The following is a 23,428-nucleotide window of genomic DNA, read 5'->3' as shown; positions in this document are numbered from 1 at the left end:
GGGATCTCCTGCCTTAAATTCCGAGGAAGTCCAAGTTTTAAAGGGCATCCTGGCCCCTTTCCCAGACTTCGGCAGAGCACTTTCTGCCCAGCACTTTGACAGTGTAAAGTGATCTCCGCACCCCAAATTCAGAGTGTTTTGTGTCAGACACAGATGTGAAAGTGACTGGGCATCCCTGTCAAATGAGGAACCTTGGTTCCCTAATGTATAAACTTTTTTCCCGTGAGGTTCTGCAGTTAGACGGGCAAAAGTCCATGGAGACCCTGCCTGGAGGCCTGAGCACCAAGATTAGACCTGCCAGCACTGCCTAACGGATTGCTGAGGATCAGATGAGGTATGGAAGAGATCAGACTGCTTGGCAAGTTGCAAATGAAAGGGACATGGAGCTCTGAGAATCGGCCCTTCTAACGTCTGTGCTTAGTTTCTGCAAGACTCCTTTAGGCACTCAATTACATAGAGGTCAAAGCTGACCACGGTTTAGGAGATTGGACCTGACATGAATAATTTTGCTGCATAATCTGTGACTTAGGTTAACTGTTAACAATCAGGTAGAATGTGTTGGGCATTCTACAGGTTTTAGTTGGTAGTGTTATTCCGCCACCTTGAATTTTGGGAGGTATACTAGTAAATGAACTTTGGTGCTAGAGAATATAAGATTCAAAGACTACATAGGGCCTGTTATGTAAGTTTCTGTTATTTTGTAATAATTGTATTTCAGTACAAAGAGTATCTGCCTTTAACTGTAGTGATTAATGTCTCTTCTGTTTTTGAACAAGTACTTAGAAGTACATGAAATTTTCGTTTTAAAAAAGTGCCTCCTGTTCCACTAAAAATATACCCTGAATCGATGAAGGTACACATGAAATTATTTTTATGCTGTCAACTCTATAAAAACTAGGAGGGAAAAAATAGCCCAGATGTCAGTGCCACCCTTCCCTGCATGTGAAATTCATTCCCTGATGCATATGTTAGTAGAAGCAGTGGTTCTAACACTAAAGTTATTTCCAAAAAGAGGTTTAAGTTGCCTAGAGACAATAAATGATAGTGTGGAGGATAATTCCTGGTCCTAAAAACTGTTTGTTGAATCTGAATCTAATTCAGGTTTGAGTTAACTCTATCATTCCACATTCAAGATGATTCATGCAACGTTTCTGTTTCATTGTTTGAAAGCATTCTGTTCCGATTCCAGTAGAGCATTGTTGTTCAGAACATTGACTTTGGATTTGGATCTGGATCCACATTCTGACTCCTCACTTACTAGCTATGTCATCTTGGCAGAATTACTTATTCTAAAACTAGGTCTCTGTTTTTTGTAAAATGGAGACAATAATAGAATCTACCTTATATATGATTATTTTAAGGATTGAATGAGATAGTGAATGTCAAATGTTTACTATAATGCCTGATATATATACAGTGTTTTCAAATAATAGTCATTGTTGTTCATGATTACTAAATATCACTGTGTAGACCTAATCCAAGAGTTCTCAATTCATGGTATATTTGGAGAGAATAGAAACTGATAATCCAACAAGCACAGAGAAAGCATAAACTTTGTTTTATTTCAACATGTATGCAAGAGCTCCTGTACTACCCTGAGGTTTCTATCAAAAGTAGGCAAATCTATATTTTTTAAACTTCTGTAAGAAAGTTTGTGTATTATGTATTGATGTCAGGAAGAATGGCAATTAAATTCTTGAGTTTTAGATTTAGTCTGTGTTCAAATCCCATGTCTTGTGCTTCCAATAGTGTGACTTTTGCCAGTTAACATAATCTCTCCCTAACTAGTTTTTTTCCTGTGTAAGATTGGAATGTTAATAATATACCTATATCATAGGATTGTTGTGGGGATTAAATGAGAAGCATGTAAATTGCTTAGAATGTCTGTCTGTAGAATAAGAGCTCAATAGAAAATATTTCATAAATAGAACTTGTTATTAAAGGGTAGTTGTGTTTAAGGTAAACTTAATAATTTTTGTTTTGTTTTGTTTTTGAAATTTTGCATTTAAAATTCAAACAGCAAAAAAGAATATAAAGTAGAAAGCAAGCCTGCCTGTCACCCAGACCTTTATATTTCCTCACCATGGGGCAACTGGCATTATCAATTTCTGTGTTCTCTCTCTCAGAGTCCATGCATACACAAACAGTATGTAACTTTTAAACATACAAATGATTGTGTGCCGAGTCCACTATTCTGCACTTGTTTTTTGGCACATGTATCAGTAAAAAACTGCATTCGTTTATTTTTCGTTTATCAATAAGTATGTATTGAGAATCCTAAATATTTGACAAGCCCTGTTCTAGGGTCTGGGGTACAAATGAAGACCATACTCTCACAGTATTGACATTCTAGAGAGGAAACAATAAGTATGTAATCAAATAAAACATCTATTTTCCAGTTAGTCTAGAATAGATGCTAAGAAAATAAATAAAGTAGGTAAGAGATTGATGAGGCAAGGGCAGAAATACTATTTTGAATGGGATCTTGAGGGAAAGCTTCTGTAAAGTGCCATTTGAATAGAGAGAGATCTAAATGATGAACTGAGGGATTAAGATTTGCAGATATTTAAAGGTAGAGCCTTCCAGGCAAAGAGAAGAGAAAGTGTGAAGGCAATGAGGACAGGACAAGACTGGAATTTTTTTAGGGACACTAAGGACAGTGTGACTGAAGCAGAGTAACCAAGGAAGAGAACATTTGAAGAAACGGTCTAAGTAGACAGGTGTACAATCTACAGGACATGGTAAAGAGTACATTTTATTCTTATGTTGGGAAGTCATTGAAGAATTTATAGCAGGGGGAATGACATAAGATTCATAAAGTAATCTTACTGCTTTTGAAGAAAGCATCAGTACATACAGTCAATGAACTAAAAATATTATTGTATTTATGTACAATTGGGGGTGAATCTTTTAACTTAATTGGCTTATACTTTACCTAGAGTGAATGGTAGTTAGATAAAGTTAAGGATTGCCCCCGTTCAACACAATTTATATTATCTTGCAATTATTGAAGAGAATTAGTTTTTAACACCTCTTCATTAAATATAGCAGAGAAATGAGCTGTTCCATGTAAGTGAAACTCCCAGAAAATTGAATGTTACCCTTGTCAAGTGACATTTTAAGCTTTCTCACTGATTAGCATGAAACATTATCTCATTTTCCTGATTTTGTATGAAAAGAAATTTGGCACATTTTTTAAAATTTGTGCCTCAGGGTCCTCATTGTAATTGCCTGTTATTGCCAATCATTGTACCCTACTGTAATATGTTCATTCTGTTAGAGAAATATATTGTATGTTTGTCTCTAAATGGGTAAATTGCTTTCTTAGATTCTGTGTCTATTTATTTATGTGTCTAGGTTCAGTACAAGAAGTTAGGGATATAAAAATTAAAAAAATACACCTTCACTAGCTGTTATATCTTGTCATATGCAATAATTATAAAACTTTAGAGCTAGAAAAAGGACCTTAGATATTATATAATGCAACCTTATTTTATAGATTGGGAACAAAAAGCCCCTTCATTAGCTCCTTTTTACTCTTTTGTATTCTTTTCTCTGTAGACTAGACAAATACCTTTCTTCTATATGAACAAGGGTATTGGAAGTGTTTCTCCTTAATGTTTTAGTTCCAACAACGAAATCCCATCAGCTTGCTCTTTTGATTCTATTCAATCAATATCACTTAGTAAATATGACAAAATTGAACTGTCATTTGAAAAATATTTTGGAATCAACAGATTATTGTCAGATAACAATATTTATTCTTTTGCCAATTAATAAACATGGTTAAGGAATTTGCTTTCTTATGTGCCTTATTCAGAATCAACTAGATCTCCATCTCTTGTACTTAGCCATGTTAGAAAAGAAAGCAGGCATCATGTATTAGTATAAGAGCAACCTCATCAATCCCTGAAGGCATCAGTATATTTAAACATAGACAAATTTTTACATTTTGGTGATTTTGTTGACTTTAGGTTATTTGTTTGTTTGTTTCTTCTAACTTTAGGTATTTTTATTATGAAAATTATATTCACTCATTTGTTTTGACAAATTAGGGTAAATATGATACTTTAAAAATTAAGATGATGTCTTTCTTAAAGTCTAAAACAAGTTTAAAACAAATTTGCATTTGCCATACTTCTTAAACTATCTTTTAGGTAATTGTCAAAATTTCTCCTTGAAATGTTACTTGAATAAGATCTGTTGCCTTCTAAAATATCTTCAATAATTCCTAATTAAATTTTCAATCAAATCTAAGCTATAACCTTGCATTCAAGATCTTCTAAATCTGACCCCACCCTAATCCAGTTTTATATCTGAATGCAATCTTTTCCCTTCTCTTTTGCTGCGTCAGTACTGAGCAAACAAAGGTAAATTGAGCATCTCTTTAGATGCTATAGAAAAAGTTACAATTATCTAAAACTAAACTAGAAGAAACAAAATTTAAGAAAATTGACCATGCAGCCAGTTATGTCCACTGCACAAGAGCTTATGTTTTCTACCATAAGCTCTTGAACCTGCTGCCTGAAATATTTTTGCCATAGGCACTTACTTTCTCACTCATTATTGAGTTTCTGTAAAGTCACCCCACTAGATAAGCTTCTTTCAACTGCCCTATCCTAAAATAGGAGCCCATACATACACTGCTGACCCTCTTTATCCTAGGGCCCAGAGAAATGCCTAACACATAGAAGGCACTCAGTAAACATTTACTGAATGCATAATTAGTTTTCCTTCTTGAAATGCTTTTTTTTTTTTTTACCTAGTTAATAATTATCCATCCCTCAGCTCTCAACTCATCACTTCCTCTAGGAAGCTTTCTAACTATATCAGTACCCCATTATACTTTTACATAGCACTTATCACCTTTACTTTAAAACACTTGGCACAGTTAAACCTTTATCTTTTGTGTCACTGTATTGTTAATATCTGTTTCCCTCACTGCACTGTATATTATAATAATATTGTTAGTAGCAAACATTTGCAGTGGTATACTCTGTGTCAGACATTATTCTAAGTGCTTAATCCTCACAACAATTCTATGAAGTAGGTATTATTAGTCCCATTTTACAAATGAGGAAACTGAGCCATAAGGCATTTAAGTAACTTGCCCACAGTTATGGCCAGTTAAGTAGTAGAGCTGGAATTTTAAACTAGGCTGTCTGGCTCCAACATCTAAAAATTAACTTATTGAATTAATTAGTTAATTAGCAAGATTTACCTTCCATCCTTGAGGTTCTAAGTTCTGTTTTGAAATAATCACCTAATGTCTTATAAGCTTGGTTAACCATTTCATCATATATGTACATATCTGTCATTTTTAAAAAGTTTATCAGTTAAAGTCAAAGCATTGTTGAATACTTTTAAAAGATTTAGAAATGTGTATGGAGGTTAGTTTTTGGGTATCATAAGAAATGTGGGATTCTACTAGCCTTTAATAGGCGCAGGTCAGAAATGCTAAACATACTCTAATGCATGGGGCAATTCTAAACAAGGAAGAATTATCCTACCCAAAGTACCAGTCATAAGCTTATTGGGAATCATTAAAAAGATGGACCAGTATCTCTGGAAACAAGAGGCATGAGTGGGAACAGATAGTGAAGAGAATTGACGTTTATTGAATGCCTTAATACCTGTTATGTCCTTTAACCTTTACAACAATATTATGAGGTATTCTCTCTTTTACACAAATGAGAAACCTGAGACTCAGTGAGGTTAAGTAACTTGACCAAGGTCATAGAAATGAGCTATAGGTGCTTTGTGGGACTTGGCGAGACAGAAAGAGCAGAGTAGTAATTCACTTGGGACCTGACTGTTAGAATCCAAATGACCATCTTTCGTCTTTAGCATTCTATTTTTGGAGAAGGACAGAGTCCTAAAATGGGAGTGCTGTGTCCACTGTCTTCTGCTTTTAGATTGCTTTTGGTCTTATTTGAATTCTTTCCAAAAGTATATGGTTTTATGACATATTTTAGCTATCTCATTGCTGTTATTTTTCCATTAAAAAAAACACACACACACAAATGAAATTTCTTCTTTAACCCTTCTTCCCCCTCCACCCACACCATTTCTTTGCTCACTTCTGCAGTAGTAGTTTCTAGTAGTAGTTTCTTTATTCACTCTTTGAATCTTCTCCCATTCAGTCTTTTGTCCCACCATTCCCCCAAAATTGCTCTTCTCATTGGCCTCTGTTTTACTAAATCCCATGGTTACTTCTTATTAAATATTGAACACATTAGCAGTATTTAACACAATTGATCATTCCTTCCTCCTTGATTTAAAGGTCTTCCTTAAGGTCTTCAAATCTTAATGCCATTTGAAGCTTTAAAAACTTCTAAAAGCTTCAAATGGCATTAAGACTCTGAGGATAGCTTTACTTTTTTAAAATTATTATTATTTTTTTTTTTTTTTTTTTTTAAAAATATATTTTATTGATTTTTTACAGAGAGGAAGGGAGAGAGATAGAGAGTTAGAAACATCGATGAGAGAGAAACATCGATCAGCCGCCTCCTGCACATCTCCTATTGGGGATGTGCCCGCAACCCAGGTACATGCCCTCGACCGGAATCGAACCTGGGACCTTTCAGTCCGCAGGCCGACGCTCTATCCACTGAGCCAAACCGGTTTCGGCTTAAAATTATTATTGATTAAGGTATTATATATGTGTCTTTATCCCCCTATTGCCCCTCCATCCCCCCCACTCATGCCCTCACCCCCCTGGTGTCTGTGTCCATTGGTAGGCTATATGCATGCATACAAGTCCTTTGGTTGATCTCTCCCTCTTTTCCCCGCCCTCCCCTACCTTCCCTCTGATGTTTGAAGGTCTGATTGATGCAGCTTTACTTTCTTAACTTGGCTTCCCACTGCCTCAACATTTCCACCTGGATGCCTATTAGCATTTTTAGATTTAAGATATCTAGAACTGAACTGATCTTCTGCTCCAAAACCTGCTCTACTCTCTCTTATTATCATCCCAGTTAATGGCTATTCCATTTTTTCCCAACCCCAGGCCAAGAACTTTGGAGTTATTCTTGAATCTATTTTCTCTCATACCCCACATCTGTCTATCAGGAAATTCTATTGTCTTGACCTTTAGCATACATCCAGAACCTGACCACCACCCTGTTCTGAGTTACAACATCATCTCTTGTCTATATTACTACAGTTACTTAGCTAATCTCTATTCCCTATAGTATTTTATCTCCACAGCAGTGAGAGTGATTAGATTATGTCACAATGCAAAAAATGGCATGTATGTGTGAAACCATGATAAATCTCTTTACCTGAAATATTAGACCCTTCCCTTACACTTAAACACTTCAGCTAAACCATATACAATTACTGGGAGGCTACCCAGAAATCTAGCTTTTATTTTTTTTTTTTTTTTACAATGACTCCAGCACTATTTTAGTTTGGGTCATGGGAATGAATAGGAAAGGATCTCTCAGAATTATATCAAGGTAATGAAGGCAGAGCCTTGGCTTGTGAACTATTTTTAGTAAATGTGATCTTGGCTGCAAGCTTCTGGGCAGTGGAAATTGAAACAACCAGGCTGGTCTCTACCTGTGTCTCAGAGACCCATTGGGTTAAAAATAATTCCAAGGATATATCAATTAGAAGCCCAGATATGAAGGTGATGGAGATGGTGTATACCCATGCTTTATTCAGGGATCCTAGCTCTGAATATAGATCCTAGTCACTGTTCTATAATGATGTGAATTTAGAGTACATTAATGATTGCAGGTGTAAAAAAATAAGTTTAAAACACACACACACACACACACACACACACACACAATCTATTAGGAGATAGTAAGCACTTTGGAAAAAAATAAAGCAGGATAAGAGTGATTAGGAATTAGGTTGGCAATGTTAATGAGGTTAGGAGAGCAGCAATAGAGCAAGTACTTGAAAGAAGTGAAGGAATTAGTTATGTACTTGGCAAAAGAGAGAATGGCTAATAGAAAGACCTATGGGGTGCTTGGCATGTTAGCTGGAATAGAGTGAGCAATAAAACAAGGTGAAAAATGTAGGCCATTAATGAACTTAACTTGTACTCTGAATAAGATGAAGAACTGTTGGAAGATTTTGAACCAAGGAGTTAAACAAATAAACAAATGTGTGCATACATGCACAAACACACACTTGACCCTTGAACAAAGCAGAGGTTTGGGGCACTGTGCCCCACCCGCCGCCCCCCCATGCCTTTCAAAATTTGCACATAACTTTTTTCCTTTTTAAAGTTAAATTTATTGGGGTAACTTGGTTAATAAGTTTATATAGGTTCCAAGTGTACAGTTCTGAGACACATAATCCTTATATTGCATTATGTGCCCACCTCCCAAAGTCAAATCTTCTGTCACTATATATTTGACCCCCTTTACCTTTTATTTTACCCCAGCCCACTCCCTTCCCTCTGGTAACCACCATACTGTTGTCTGTGTCTGTGAGTTTTTCTTTGTTTTTCTTGTTTGTTCATTGGTTGCTTTCAGTTTTATGTTCCACATATGAGTAAAAGCATATGGTTCCTAACTTCTGTCTGACTTATTTTGCATGTAACTTTTTTTTTTTTTTTTAATTTTTTTATTGCTTAAATTATTACAAAGAGTATTACATATGTCTCCTTTTTTTTTCCCCGCCCTTGACAATCCCCTGGCTTCCCCTACCCCCCAGTGTCTTATGTCCATTGGTTATGCTTATATGCATGCATACAAGTCCTTTGGTTGATCTCTTACCACCCCCCTCCAGCCCCCCCACCCTCCCCGGCCTTCCTGCTGTAGTTTAACAGTCTGTTTGAGGCAACTCTGCCTCTGTATCTATTATTGTTCAAGAGTTTATAATGGTCTCTATTATCTTGCATGTAACTTTTGACTCTCCCAAAACTTTACTAATAGCCCACTGTTGACTAGAAATCTTACCAATAATATAAACGGTCAATTAACACATTTTGTATGCATTATGTACTATATTCTTATAATAAAGTAAGATAAAAAATGTTATTAAGAAAATCATAAGGAAGAGAAAATGCATTTACAGTATTTATTTTTAAAAACCTACAAAGAAGTGAACCCACACAGTATAAACCCATGTTGTTCAACAGGCAACTCTATATTTCCAGTAACATTTACCAGGTGAGTGGAACAGCCTTAAAATCTTTTTTCAATGAGTACTACATGCCAGTCATTTTGCAGGCATGTAGAACTAATATTAAAACTTTGTTTCTTTTTAATTTTAGGTATTTAGGTGTTCATATAAACGAATCAAGATAACCAACCATGTCTGTCACTGAGGAAGACCTGTGTCACCACATGAAAGTAGTTGTTCGTGTGCGTCCTGAGAACACAAAGGAAAAGGCAGCTGGATTCCATAAAGTGGCCCATGTTGTAGATAAGCATATTCTAGTTTTTGATCCCAAACAACAAGAAATCAGTTTTTTCCGTGGAAAGAAATCTGGAAATCGAGATATTACAAAGAAACAAAATAAGGATCTTAAGTTTGTATTTGATGCTGTTTTTGATGAAACTTCAACTCAATTAGAAGTTTTTGAACACACTACTAAGCCAATTCTTCGGAGTTTTTTGAATGGATATAATTGCACAGGTAATTACTTCAGTTGGGGTTTAATTTTCCTGTCTGATTTTAGTTTTTACATTAGAAGAAACATCTACTTGGCCTTTTCCTCTAAATACCAATTTTAAGGTGCATGTTTGCTAAAATTATTGAATTCAGTAGACTTTCATTGTAAATGCAAACTTTATTGAAATTTAGTCATCATATATAACATATATCATTTGTGAAGCTTTCTCTTTCACGGTCTTGCTATGGTCCCTATAGACAATCATCCTTTCAATTTGTTATTAAACCACAGGCTTCTTATAATTGATGCCAGATTTCTCACAGTTTGTGTTTATAATAGTTTCACTGCTTACCCTTATAACTATCTATCCCTGTGGAATAGTCAGACATTTTTTGAACACTTGGCATTTTCTTTATAGCACCTTTTTTTTTTTTACAATATCTTGAAATAAAAATGTTAAAAGCCCATGTTAATTGGATTTCAAGTGCTTTGTTAGCATATCTTCAGCCAAAAAATAATGTCTAGTGCCCTTGATAGACCTATAATAATTTTCCTTTCAAAATGGCCATCTTGATTTCCTAGAAAGAGATATGTCCAAAAGGCCAGCTATTTCTCTATGCTTACAAGTCACTTAATACCACTATTCATATCATACTTTTGGAATTACACAGTTTATGGCATTTTCTTTAAGATGCCCCAAAACGATAACATATTTTACTGTCTCTCACTGACTCATTCAGTTTTATTACAGAAGACTTATCCTCTTGGTCCAGCAAGAAAGGAATGTGGTTTATTGATTATATTGCTATGATTATGAATTTTAGCATATATTCTTTTCTTCATTCATGGAATTCCATATTGTCTCTAGAGATTTTTGATTTTTTTTTACATCAAATAAACAAAAATCTACCAACTGAATCTTTGGTTTCTTCTTGGCTTTAACTTTATATTCTTATCTAGCTATCTTAAGACTTCTTGATATACTATGGTCTTATATAAAATAGAACAAAATGAAACATACATCACTTTAATTCATTCTTCTGAAAAGTATTTTTGTAGTTTAACATTTAGCTTAGCAGAGAAATTTAACTTATAAAAATATTCTCACCAGTAATAATATGAGAAATTATTGCCTTAACTCAATCTTATGGTGGGTATTTGCCATATGTGGACTTTTTTGGCATTAATATTGTGATGGTATTTGACATATGTGAACTTTTGGTTTTGCATTAATATTGTGATGGGTATTTGCCATATGTGGACTTTTTCTTGCATTTGAAAAAAAACATCACTTTTATGTGTTACTGGATAGAATCTTGAAAACCAAGTAATTTGCGTAAGACAACATTTTTTTTTTGTTTTAAATTTTAAAATGAATTTTATAAATGGTTTCAGTCTAGAACTCATTCATTCAGCAAACTTGTATCGAATACCTGCTTTGTGCCAGGTGGCTTGTTAAGTATGAAGGATATCTGGCCTCTGCCTTGGCAGAACTCAGAGTTGGAAATACACTGTGATATGTGCTGGAATAGAAAGTTGTGTGGCATATACTGAGGGCTCAAATAAGGGAGTAGACGTTTCTGCCTAAGACTGTCGGGGAAGGCACAGGAAAGTGACATTTGTGCTGAATATTTAGAATAGATGAAAGTTTTCTAGTTGGGTTAAATAGAGGAACTTTCCAGGACAAAGGCAGTGGAGTAGAAAGAGAGCAGCACTTGAGGAGAACTTCAAATAATCTAGTGTACCTAGACCACAGCAAGGGAGAAATAGGCTAGAGCGGTAACCAGACACCCTCTCTTAGAATGCCTAATAGTATTCCAAGGTGAGGAATTTGAATTTCCTCCTGTAGGACTGTGGAACTATTACACAGCTTTAACATATTCAAATTTCATTTTTCATAAAAGTAACTGCACAAATTCTATGGGATGGAAGAAGATTGAGACTAATAGGGAAACATAATTGATTACTTAAAATGTATAAGTTTGCTGTAGAAGATTGGGAACAAGTGTTGGGGTCGGGGAGAGGGGAGCCAGGTGGTTGGTTGGTGGTACCATTAATCAGAATAGGGAATATAGGAGTAAGAGTCAATTTTTGCGAACATTGCAGGTTTTAAGGATAAGACTATAAATTAATTTTGTGTCTATCTGTTGAGTTTAAAGTTACTGTTGAGCATATCCAGATGGAACTATCCACTAGACAGGGGCTATAGTAATGGTATATGTCATAACAGAGCGCTTTGATCCCTTTTCATAAAAACCCAGTACTTGCATATGGTGCCACTGGAGCTGGGAAGACCCACACGATGCTAGGATCAGCTACTGAACCTGGAGTGATGTATCTAACCTTGTTAGACCTTTACAAATCCATGGATGAGATTAAAGAAGAGAAAATATGTAGTACCGCAGTTTCTTATCTGGAGGTAAGTTGGCAATAGCATTCTTTAGATTAATCAGTAGTATTGAGAACTCTTTCTTTAAGAAGTTCCATGGTCCATTTAAATTATTCTGTCATATAGGAATTTTCTCATGAATATATAACAACATTTTTAAGTGCCTGTGATGCATCTTTCTCTTTTTCCCGTATTTTATTTGGCATATCTAACTTGCATAAAAGTAGAAAGATTAGTACAAAGAACTTCCAGATACCCTTCACCCAGATTCCCCATATTGTTAACGTTTGACCATCTTTGCTTTCTCTCTCTTTATGTGTGTGTAGCTGTTTCTTTTTTCTAAACTGCTGAAGTTACAGACTTCTAGAAGTTTCCTTAAATAACCACTGAAGAGTTATCAGGAAATTAATAATGATATACTGTTACCTAATCCATAGACCTTAATAAGAGTTTGCTATTGATTCTAATAATGCCCTTTATTAGAAAAGAAAATCTAAGATCCTTAGTTGCATTCAGTTGTCCTAACTCTTTAGTCTCCTTAATCTGGATTTCTTTTTTATGTTTTTGCTGTCATAAAACTCTTAGTTTGGTTTGTCACGATTAGATTTGGGTTATGCACTGGCAGAAATACCACACAAGTGACTTTGTGTTCTTATGACATCATATCAAGAGGCTTATGTGTTTAGTTAGTTCCATTACTAGCTATGTTAACTTTGATCAATTTCATCATGCTGGTGTCTGCAAAGTTTCTGCATTGTCAAGACTACTTTAACTTTTGTAATTAAAAAGTACCTTGTAGGGAGAATATGTAAATATCTTCTTACTCAAACTTTCATCCACTGATGATTCATGCTTGAGTCAATTATTACGATGTTAGATGATTATGATTTTAAATTCCTTCATTTCTTCTACATTTATTCATTGGCTGTCTACTGTAAAGAGAGCTTCTCTTTCCTTTATTGTATCAGTGTAAACTCATCAAGTTATTAACATAATTCAGTAGTTTATAACCTCTTTCTGTAATTATTTATTTATATGCTGAAATTGTGCCAATCAAGGCTCTTTTGTGCTGTCTCCTAGGTCCTTCTGACATGCCCCATCATTTCTGTAGGCCACCTGTCCTTTTACTAATAGCTGACATTCAACACATCATAACTAAGTGCCAGGCATTCTAACTTTGAATTAAGATAGTGTTTCAGAAACCAGTACAGAAACATAAATTCCTGATTTTACTGCCTATTCATTTGTGGTGTCAGAAAAAATTCTACTCGTTACAGCTCTTTTATTGATACCTTATAATTAAGCTCCTACATTTCAAAAATTCATTAAGATTATGTATGTTGCTAAAAATTTTCATCTTAGTCTATAGGACTTGAAGATAAAAGAGAAGTAAAACTCACTTCCGATAGTTAAGTATGGAAAACAATTGTTCTGAACATAATTAGAAAAGAGCATGGCAGGATTGGTTATTTCTTTTTTAGATCCCTTCATAACTGGGAGAATTTTAAAGTTTTTTTTAATGTTTTTAATCATTTTTCCTTTCTTTTAATCTACTTTCATTTTATTGGGAAGGCAATGTCTAATCTAATGGTTTTCCTCTTGGGCTGTACACCAGAATTGGCTATGGAGCTTTTTAAAAATAGCCATGCCTGGACCTCACCCCCTGGACATTTTAATTTAATAGGTCTGGATTGTGGCCGAGGCATCTATGTTTTTAAAAAGCTCCCAGGTGGTTCTGAAGCATAGACTAGCTTGAGAATGATTGTTCTAATTGCGTTTTTTCTATGATTTAAGTGGGTAAGGGAAAGCACTAGAAAAGTGACTGCTACTTCAGAAAAATAAGAGCCAAAAATGTAGCTCTTGAATATTTTACTACTTTAAAGAGTTTACTACATTTAAAAATGGTTATCATTCATTGTTAAAAATTTTACTAGCAATAAATTGTCACTATGGTCTATTTCTAAGAAAATGGAAATATCAGTGGTAGTTGACATTAGGTAGGAACTAGAAAACTTAGTACCTTTAGTAAATTCATAAAATTCGGTCAATAAAATTGTTTATATGCATTACCTAAAAAGATAAAAATTACTAAAAAAAAAAAAAAAATACCAGAGACATAAAGTACAGATGTGTATTCAATACCATGTAGTAGAGTGAGGATATTTGGCCTTCAGTCTCCTCTGCTGTTACCTTCGTGGACATGGACAAATCGCTTAACCTTTTAGGGTCTTAGTTCCTTCATTATTCAAATGGGGGTAGGGGTTTCCATTATGGAATTATCATAAAAATTGCATGTTAAATTAATGTAATTGAAGGATAAATGGAATAAAACACTATCCATCCTTGAGTATGAGTTTTCTTTAACTTTTGAGCTGTAAAATTTTTAAAAGTTTGGTCTACTTGGGCATCATGAAATAATAAATGTCTTCAGTGAGAACCATGCCACCTCCATATAACTTACATTTCAGATCCACTAGAATTTCCCAAGACCATGTGTCCTGTATATTTCCAGGAAATTGGTAAAGGCAATTCCAGCAATCTTATTTCTCTTTCACTGAAATCATCAAGTTAGCAATTACGGGATGAGCATATAATGACTCCACCTTTAAATTTAAATTTCAAGCCTATTTAGTTAAACTCTATGTAGTTAAACTCTTCTGTTTCCTCAGATGGTAAAATACTGATAGCAACATGAGATAGAAGGAATGAGATGAACTAAATGAGCTGCTATTTGTCTTTAAGATAAAATTCTAATATAAACTTAAATCAGCAATGTATGCCTGTTTGTGATGTTATCACTATTGTTTTAAGATCAATGTTAAAGCAGTTATTTTTATTTTTATTTTAAGGTATATAATGAACAGATTCGTGACCTCTTAGTAAATTCAGGGCCACTTGCTGTCAGGGAAGATGCCCAAAAAGGGGTCGTTGTTCAGGGGTTGACTTTACATCAGGTATGTTTATAAACTTTTCCTCTGTTCAGATAGCAAGTTTGGTTATTTAGCCATTTACTTATTCTTCATTGTGCTTGAGAAAGAAGAAAAATAATGAAGTATAAACTTAAAATAAACATGGTGTATCTTCAGTTTTATTTTGTTCTTTTTCTTTTAAAAATACTCTTGAACATTTAATATCATGTATTACTTTCTTTAATACATTTATATTTTATCTGCTCAGAAGACAAGGCTTTATCTTTTATTCCTCATGTAACACCAATGTACAAAGCAAATGATATATAGTCAATATTTAATAGGATTTAAATTATAGAAAGCTTTTTCTCACTTTTTTTATCTTTAAAATTCTTCTTGCTTGTTGAACATGTATTACAAAATTTAAACTCAGGTGGCTAATTTGTATATATTTTTAAACTTCTCTAGCCCAAGTCCTCAGAAGAAATTTTACACTTGTTGGATAATGGGAACAAAAATAGGACACAACATCCTACTGATATGAATGCCACATCTTCTCGTTCTCATGCTGTTTTCCAGGTAACAAGCCACTAGACTAGTGGTCGGCAAACTGCGGCTTGCGAGCCACATGCGGCTCTTTTGCCCCTTGAGTGTGGCTCTTCCGCAAAATACCAACTTCTGCGCATGGGCCACAAAGTTTCAATCGCACTGTACATGCTCGCCCGCACGTGGTATTTTGTGGAAGAGCCACACTCAAGGGGCCCAAGAGCCGCATGTGGCTCGCGAGCCGCAGTTTGCCGACCACTGCACTAGACTATTGCTCTTAAAAGTTGAATTTAAAATAAATGAAGCCAAATTTGTGGATTGTAATTTTCACACATACAAAAAATTTTTTTCATCTATGTACTTTCCTACTTCTTAGCTCTTTCTTTACTTTGCAGCTTTGAGAAGATTCTTACCAGAATATTTAGAAATGAGATGATGTAAAACAGAAATATAAATTTTACCTGGTTAAAGATATAGTGGATAAGAAGTATTGTAGTTTTTTCTTTCTTTTTTTTTTTAATTTGGTGAAAATATTTAATATTTCCAAAGCATAAACTTATATTCAGAGCAAACTTTATAGATCTAGATTTACATAACCAAGGAATTGGGGAGATACTGATTCACTTTTTAAAAGATTTCATCATAGTGACCATATAAAGTAGTTGCATTTTTTAAGAAAGTGCAATTCAGTTGATACAGTACTTTTAAGAATTCTAAATGCATAGGTTAGATATTATTTCTTACAGCTTCTAGTCCTGTTAAAGCCAAATGATTATGTAGCTTTATTATGGACTAGAGGCCCCGTGCGCCAAATTCGTGCACTGGGCGGGGCGGTGGGTCCCCTCAGCCTGGCCTGTGCCCTCTCGCAGTCTGGGACTCCTCGGGAGAGGCTCCTGCCACTGCTGCTGCGATCGCCAGCCATGACCCTGGCTTCTGGCTGAACGGCGCTCACCCTGTGGGAGCGCACTGAGCACCAGGGGGCAGTTCTTGCGTTGAGCATCAGTCCCCTGGTCGTCAGTGTGCATCATAGCGACTGGTCGTTCTAACGCAATAGTCACTTAGGTTTTTGTTATATAGACTAGAGGCCAGGTACACAAAATTCATGCACTTGGGGGGGGGAGTGTCCCTCAGCCCAGCCTGCACCCTCTCCAATCTGGGACCCTTCAGGGAATGTCCAACTGCCGATCCCTGCAGGATCGGGCCTATACCAGTAGTCGGACATCCCTCTAACAATCCAGGACCCTGCCTCCCAACTGCTCGCCTACCTGCCTGCCTGATTGCCCCTAACCTTTTCTGCCTGCCAGCCTGATCGCCCCCTAACCACTCCCCTGCTGGCCTGATTGACACCTAACTGCTCCACTGCCGACCCAGTTGCCCCCAACTACCTTCCCCTGCAGGCCTGGTCGCCCCCACTGCCCTCCCCTGCCGGCCATCTTGTGATGACATGGGCACAGCCATCTTGTGCGAGGGTGTGATAGTCAATTTGCATATTACCTCTATTATATTGGATTATGCTATGTAAAACTCATTTTATAAAAATTGTTATAGTTGAAAGAATTCATATCTGAGGCAATCAAGTCATTCAGAAAGTTTCCAATCCCACAAAATTGTATTAATCTTTTATATTCTTACTACTGACTTTATTTATCAGTAGTCTTGAGAGAAATATTTACCTGTGACATGGAGTTTTCCAAAATGTCTTAGACCCTGTTTTGTAAGAAAATTTAGCAAAAGAGTTTTATAATAGAGAAATATCTTTCCCATATCTTTTAAATTTGCCACCAAATTTATATCAGTTAAATGACAAAGTAGCTTAAAATAGTTGAATAAGTTGTGCTTTACTCTAATAGACTGTTGAACATGACTAGTATTCTTCAATATACTATTTTTTATATGTTTCATTTTTTAAACTATAATTACAACAATTTGGAGAACTGGGGTAAATTTACTCTTTGAATTGGGTCAACATTCAAATTCAGCTTTCCTTTGGGAACAATCCCTGCAGACATGCAAAGCATTCTGACCACTGCCTTTGATGTTCTCTTAGGAACATTATTTCTAAAGGACTTGTGCCCCACTACCATCTCTGATAATCCCATGATCTGATTCAAGGGTTACCAGATACAATTAGTGTTTGTTTTGACCTTAGTTCAGCCAACACTTATTTGTCCTCTGGACACATTTTATTTTCCAATTTTTCTCAACTTTGGTAGGTACTTCTAGTATTCTTAAATATCAGCCAAAGTAAACTGTACATTTCCCTTTTAATTTTGTTAAATCTTCTCATTTTCCCTATTCTGTAATTTCAAAAAGATTTATTTGCGACAACAAGACAAAACAGCAAGTATTGATCAAAATGTCCGAATTGCCAAGATGTCCCTCATTGACCTGGCCGGGTCTGAGAGAGCCAGTGCTACCAGTGCTAAAGGGACCCGGTTCAGAGAAGGTACAAATATTAATCGATCACTTCTAGCTCTTGGGAATGTCATCAATGCTTTAGCAGATACAAAGGTAGGTACTATATGTTTATTTGTTTAAATATTTTGAAATATTGAAGTATGTCTAATTCCTAGAGAGATAACTATTTAATATGATTTTGTTTTAAACATCTATTATTAATGAAATTTCAAGAGTACATCAATAACTTTTATATACAGAGCAAAGACTTCAGAAGGCCTAGTATATCAAATAAAGCTATGGTTCTGTGTTTTTTTAATTTCTAGTTTTATAACCAAAATTTGTTTAATGAAAAGTATTGAATATAAGTTTGATAGTTAATATTTTATGGTGCTTTCTCATTACTTATTTTGAACTTGATTTTTAAAGTCAGTATGTAATGATCCCTACACAGCAAGCATGATAATTGAATTGGCATGAATGAACACAAAACACATCTTAAAGCAGTGGTTCTCAACCTTTTGGCCCTTTAAATACAGTTCCTCATGTTGTGACCCAACCATAAAATTATTTTCGTTGCTACTTCATAACTGTCATGTTGCTACTGTTATGAATCGTAATGTAAATATCTGATATGCAGGATGGTCTTAGGCGACTCCTGTGAAAGGGTCATTCGACTGCCAAAGGGGTCGCGACCCACAGGTTGAGAACCGCTGTCTCAGAGAAACTAAAACCTGTTCTGGTTAGTATTTTTTATATACTGTAAAATTAGGTTAAATATTAAAGAGTGTTGATTTTTCTTAGAGAGGAAGAGGAACTTAAGCTATAAAATGTAATTAAATTACCTAGGTTAAATAGGTTAGTGTTTATTGGATGCTTTTAGGGCATTTAAAATATTTTATATCTACTATATGCCAGAAGTGCTTACTAGAATACAGCATATTTGACAGTTTTTGTATTTGTAAAAAATGACTTTTTTAAAAGTTAAAATACAGTCATTTAATTTAAGTTCAATCAGCCTCAAAAGCTTTAGGAAAATTATGGTGAAGTCTTTAAAATGTTGCCTTTTGATTTAGTATCAATTATTTTAAAATGATTTGAGGACGCTTTTTAAAATATGTAGTTACTGAAGTCACATGAAGATTGCAAAAACAAGGTGACTTTTATATTTTAACTTAAAACTTTAAACATGTAAGCAGACAGCATGGTATAGAGACTGATTTTCTACGTTTAAACTATGGCATTTTTTTTCATACTTCCTTAATTTTTAATATTTGACTCCCATAGAGTCATTTATGAGTCAGTGTTTAATGAATGTGTTGTACATGAAAAATCATTTCAATTACCAGCAATACACATTCTACAGTTTCAAAAACTGTAGATGGAAAGCACAGTAATACTGGGAGTTGGGAGACCTAGGGCCCATTTCTAGGTCTGAATTACCAGCCATGTGAACTGAAACATGTCATTTTGCTTTTTACTTAGTTCAAATTTTCCTCTTCTGTAATATCAAAGATATCCATTGGATAACATAAGTTTGCTTTTAGCTTAACATTATAATGCTCTGTTTTTACATAGTAGTTATACATCTTGTGAAAATTTTATGATAGTCAGAACTGTATCTTTTAAGTAAAAGAAAACTTAGAAAAATGACGTTCTTTTTTTTTATTGATTAAGGTATTACAAATGTGTCCTTAAAAATGACGTTCTTATAACTCTTATGCTTTCAGATAAAGTATCTGTAAAATAGTAATTATAATAATAATTACCATTTTAGATGGTTAGAGAAAACAGCTCTATGCCACGCAGAATTCTTACTATTCCTCTAGGGCATATATTAATTTTGTATTTTAATTTATTTTAAAAAATGAATGGAAATTTTTTAAATAGGCATTTTGTTTTTGAATAGGTTTAGATGCAGAAAAGTAGCTAAGATAATACAGAAAAATTTTCTTAAATATACTCCACACTCATTTCCCCTTGTTGTTCACATCTCACATTAATAAGGTACACTTATTACAACTAATGAACCAACATTGATATTTTATTATCTAAAGTTTATATTCAGATAGATATAAAATCTTTAAATAGGATATTTGTTTTATATATTCATTGCATCCTCCTATATAATAAAATCATAGTATGCAAAATGTCCCCTCAACCAGGAGGTCGCCTGGGAGTTCAACCAGGGGGGCAGGGCCAGCCGGGGGAAGGGAGGGAGTACCAGCAGGCAGCCGCTAGGGACCCTACCTCTACTAGTTCCATAAGATTCATTATCAACATTTAGATCCCCATTTATATCATAATTCTGGAAAGTTGGGCAGTTTCTTATATTCTTAAAGTGAAGTGGTAGCAGGTTTGCATTTAAATGTGGGAAATGACATAAGAATTCTTTTTTTTGTGTGTTTTTTTGTTTTGTTTTGATTTTTGGTGTGTGTGTGTTTTCAGAGAAAGAATCAGCATATTCCTTACAGAAATAGTAAGCTCACTCGCTTGTTAAAGGATTCTCTTGGAGGCAACTGTCAAACTATAATGATAGCTGCTATTAGTCCTTCCTCTATGAGCTACGATGACACATATAACACTCTTAAGTATGCTAACCGTGCAAAGGACATTAAATCTTCTGTAAGTATGTTTAGTCTGCTTTTGTCATAAGGGTATTGGGTGACATTATTTTTATAATTCTAACAAAATATTAATTTAGAGTTGCATTTTTACTAATGAGTTAGGAAATAGTGTTAGAAATATCTTTACAGTTAGGATGAATTGAACATTAAACCATTAAGCATCTTGATTACATGTATATAGATAACTATTATTCAGTCTTTTGGCAGCTTAGGCGCTTTAGTGCCTTTTTCCCTTTTTTTTAAATCCTCACCCAAGGATATATTTCTATTGATGATTAGAGAGAGTGGAAGGGACAGAGAGAGACAGAGGGGAAAAAAACACACTTTGTGAGAGAGACACATGGATTGGTTGCCTTCAGCACATGCTTCTACCAGAGCTGGGGATCGAGCCTGCAACCAAGATACCTGCCCTTGACTGGAATCAAACCCAGGACCCTTCAGTCTGAGGGCTGACACCCTATCCACTGAGCCAAATCAGCTAGGGCTTTAGTGCCTTTAACCTTTTCCACATCATGGCACATGATTTTTTATGGCACCCGGGAGTAATTGGTCAAGGCTTTAGCATATTGTGGCAGCTAAAGATGAACTCTTTTAGCGTAGCACCAACACTTTCTACCTAACATCCTTGGACAAGTTAGCTCATTTCTCTAAGCCTCAGTTATTTCTTTTTTTTTTTTAAATTTTTATTAGTTAAGGTATTACAAATGTGTCCTCATTCATCCCCCCCATTAACCCCCAACCTCCCCCCCCCCCCCCCGCGCACTCATGCTCCCATCCCCCTGTTGTCCATGTCCATTGGTTTTAAGCCTCAGTTATTTCATCTGTAAAATAGTTATATCTGCCTCAGTTTATAAAGTAAATAGCTTTTTAAAAATCATTTATTTTTACGTTTATGATATTGACATAACCAATCTCTAGCTCCAGCAATATAACAATTGGTTAGATCAGTATTTTTGCAAAAAAATTGGGGTAATTAAAAAATATGTAAGTCAAACATAATATATGTTTAAAATCACAGGATCTCAGGGTTTGAAGAGACCTAGAGTTAAACTAGTGTGATAACTTCTCTGCCTGCTTAACCTTCTGCTACTCTTATTTAATGAACATGAACATGTTATTGTCTTCCTTTGAGAAATGTTCAGATACTATTTATATAATTAGTTGCTAAAAGCTGTAGAATATGGGTATACAAAGGTTTTGTATACATTTTTCATATAATCCTTACACTAACCCATTATGGAAGGCATTTTTAGCTCTACAGTGGAGGAATCCCATGCTCAGAGTTGTAGGTACTAAATTCCACATCATTTAGCTGAGAAGTGAGCAGGGCCTCAAAATTAAGTATTTGGACTTCTATGTTTAATGTCTCTCCACTATTCCATAGCTGCCAAGGGGCCCATACTTTTATATAAAGGATAAAATGTAATAACTCATTACACCTAGTTGAACTTAACAACTGTCTCAGTCTTAAAATTATCTCTGAATTTCTTAGAACTCAGAGGAAAAAGAAAATGGGTAATTTTTATCATATTGAGAATGAATGCTTCATAAGTTCTTAAAAAATATCTTTTTTCACATAGTAAGGCAATCTCTTTATCATTGCATTTACATTATTAATGTGGTCAGCATATCCTCTTGTCATGATTTTAAACGTGAGCATAATTGATCATGTGCTTGCCACAAATTCTGAATTCGTGGAACTGAATTAATGAGCATATAATGCCATTTTGTTTGTATATAAAGATAATGATTATCTTTATATTTACTCATAATTTCTATATTTTAACAGTTGAAGAGCAATGTTCTGCACCTTGACAATCATATAACTCAGTATGTGAAGATCTGTAATGAGCAGAAGAAAGAGGTATGTCTACTTTTTACATATACTAATCTTCCTCACTTCCTCACTCATGGGATTTTACAAACTTAATTGTCTAAAAATTTGAGATGTTTTCTATTACATATGAAATCTGGCTTTTTCAATTATTTTTCATGGCTAAAATTTTTCTGTGGCCATGTATAATAGAAACAGATAATTTATTTTGTATTTTAACTAGTGTTTCTCTCTACTAGATTTTAATGTTAAAAGAAAAACTAAAAGCCTATGAAGAACAGAAGGCCATGACTGAGGAAAATAACCAAGCACAGTTAATGATTTCAAACCCTCAAAAAAAAGAAATTGAAAGGTAAAATTGATAATCAAGATTTCATTTTGATGTTTTTCTTATTTTGAAATTTTTTCAAATATGTTGTTATTGTTTGTTGTATAAGTATGTTTATATACTCAACTGCATTCAGATTGGTGTTTATATTTTACACTTTGGAGATCCATTATTTTAGTTGTGATTATATAGATCAGCGGTTCTCAACCTGTGGGTCGCGACCCCTTTGGCGGTCGAATGACCCCTTCACAGAAGTCACCTAAGACCATCCTACATATCAGATATTTACATTACGATTCATAACAGTAGCGACATTACAGTTACGGAGTAGCAACGAAAATAATTTTATGGTTGGGTCACAACGTGAGGAACTGTATTTAAAGGGCCAGAAGGTTGAGAACCACTGATATAGATAGTAAGGAGAACCAGGACTTAGGTATAATATATTCAGAGAAGGTAAAGCCAATGATATCACTTATGAAATTAGTTTTTAGTGCATTTCTTATTTTTCTTCTCAGTTGTTGTAGTCTATTCAAGCTGCTGTAACAAAATACTACAGACTGGGTGGCTTATAACAACTATATATATACTAGAGGCCCGGTACACAAATATTTGTGCACTCAATGGGGGGGGGGTCCCTCAGCCTGGCCTGTGCCCTCTCACAGTCTGGGACCCCTCTGGGATGACCACCTGCTGGCTTAGGCCCGCCCCCCGGGGGATTGGGCCTAAGCTGGCAATCAGACATCCCTCTGCAGCCCGGGAGCCCTCGGGAGATGTCCACTTGCCAGCGGGAGCAGCTAAGCTGCAGTCTGACATCCTTA

The 23,428-nt window shown here is 35.0% G+C and overlaps 1 protein-coding gene across 1 annotated transcript in view; it reads left to right on the top strand.

Annotated features, from left to right (window-relative positions):
* KIF18A (kinesin family member 18A) overlaps nucleotides 1-23,428 on the top strand; it is a 77,636-nt gene that overhangs the window by 346 nt on the left and 53,862 nt on the right. The window contains 9 exon segments of the mRNA XM_023756393.1: nucleotides 237-334; nucleotides 9,236-9,600; nucleotides 11,839-11,996; nucleotides 14,816-14,920; nucleotides 15,344-15,454; nucleotides 17,735-17,932; nucleotides 20,267-20,443; nucleotides 22,235-22,309; nucleotides 22,519-22,631. Of these exon segments, the coding sequence (XP_023612161.1) occupies nucleotides 9,276-9,600; nucleotides 11,839-11,996; nucleotides 14,816-14,920; nucleotides 15,344-15,454; nucleotides 17,735-17,932; nucleotides 20,267-20,443; nucleotides 22,235-22,309; nucleotides 22,519-22,631 (1,262 nt within the window). The 5' untranslated portion in view covers nucleotides 237-334; nucleotides 9,236-9,275.

This window comes from Myotis lucifugus, unplaced genomic scaffold (assembly GCF_000147115.1).
Source record: "Myotis lucifugus unplaced genomic scaffold, Myoluc2.0 scaffold_92, whole genome shotgun sequence".
Taxonomy (NCBI): domain Eukaryota; kingdom Metazoa; phylum Chordata; class Mammalia; order Chiroptera; family Vespertilionidae; genus Myotis; species Myotis lucifugus.
The sequence above is the reverse complement of the archived record's forward strand: the minus strand, read 5'-3'. Positions and strand labels throughout refer to the sequence as shown.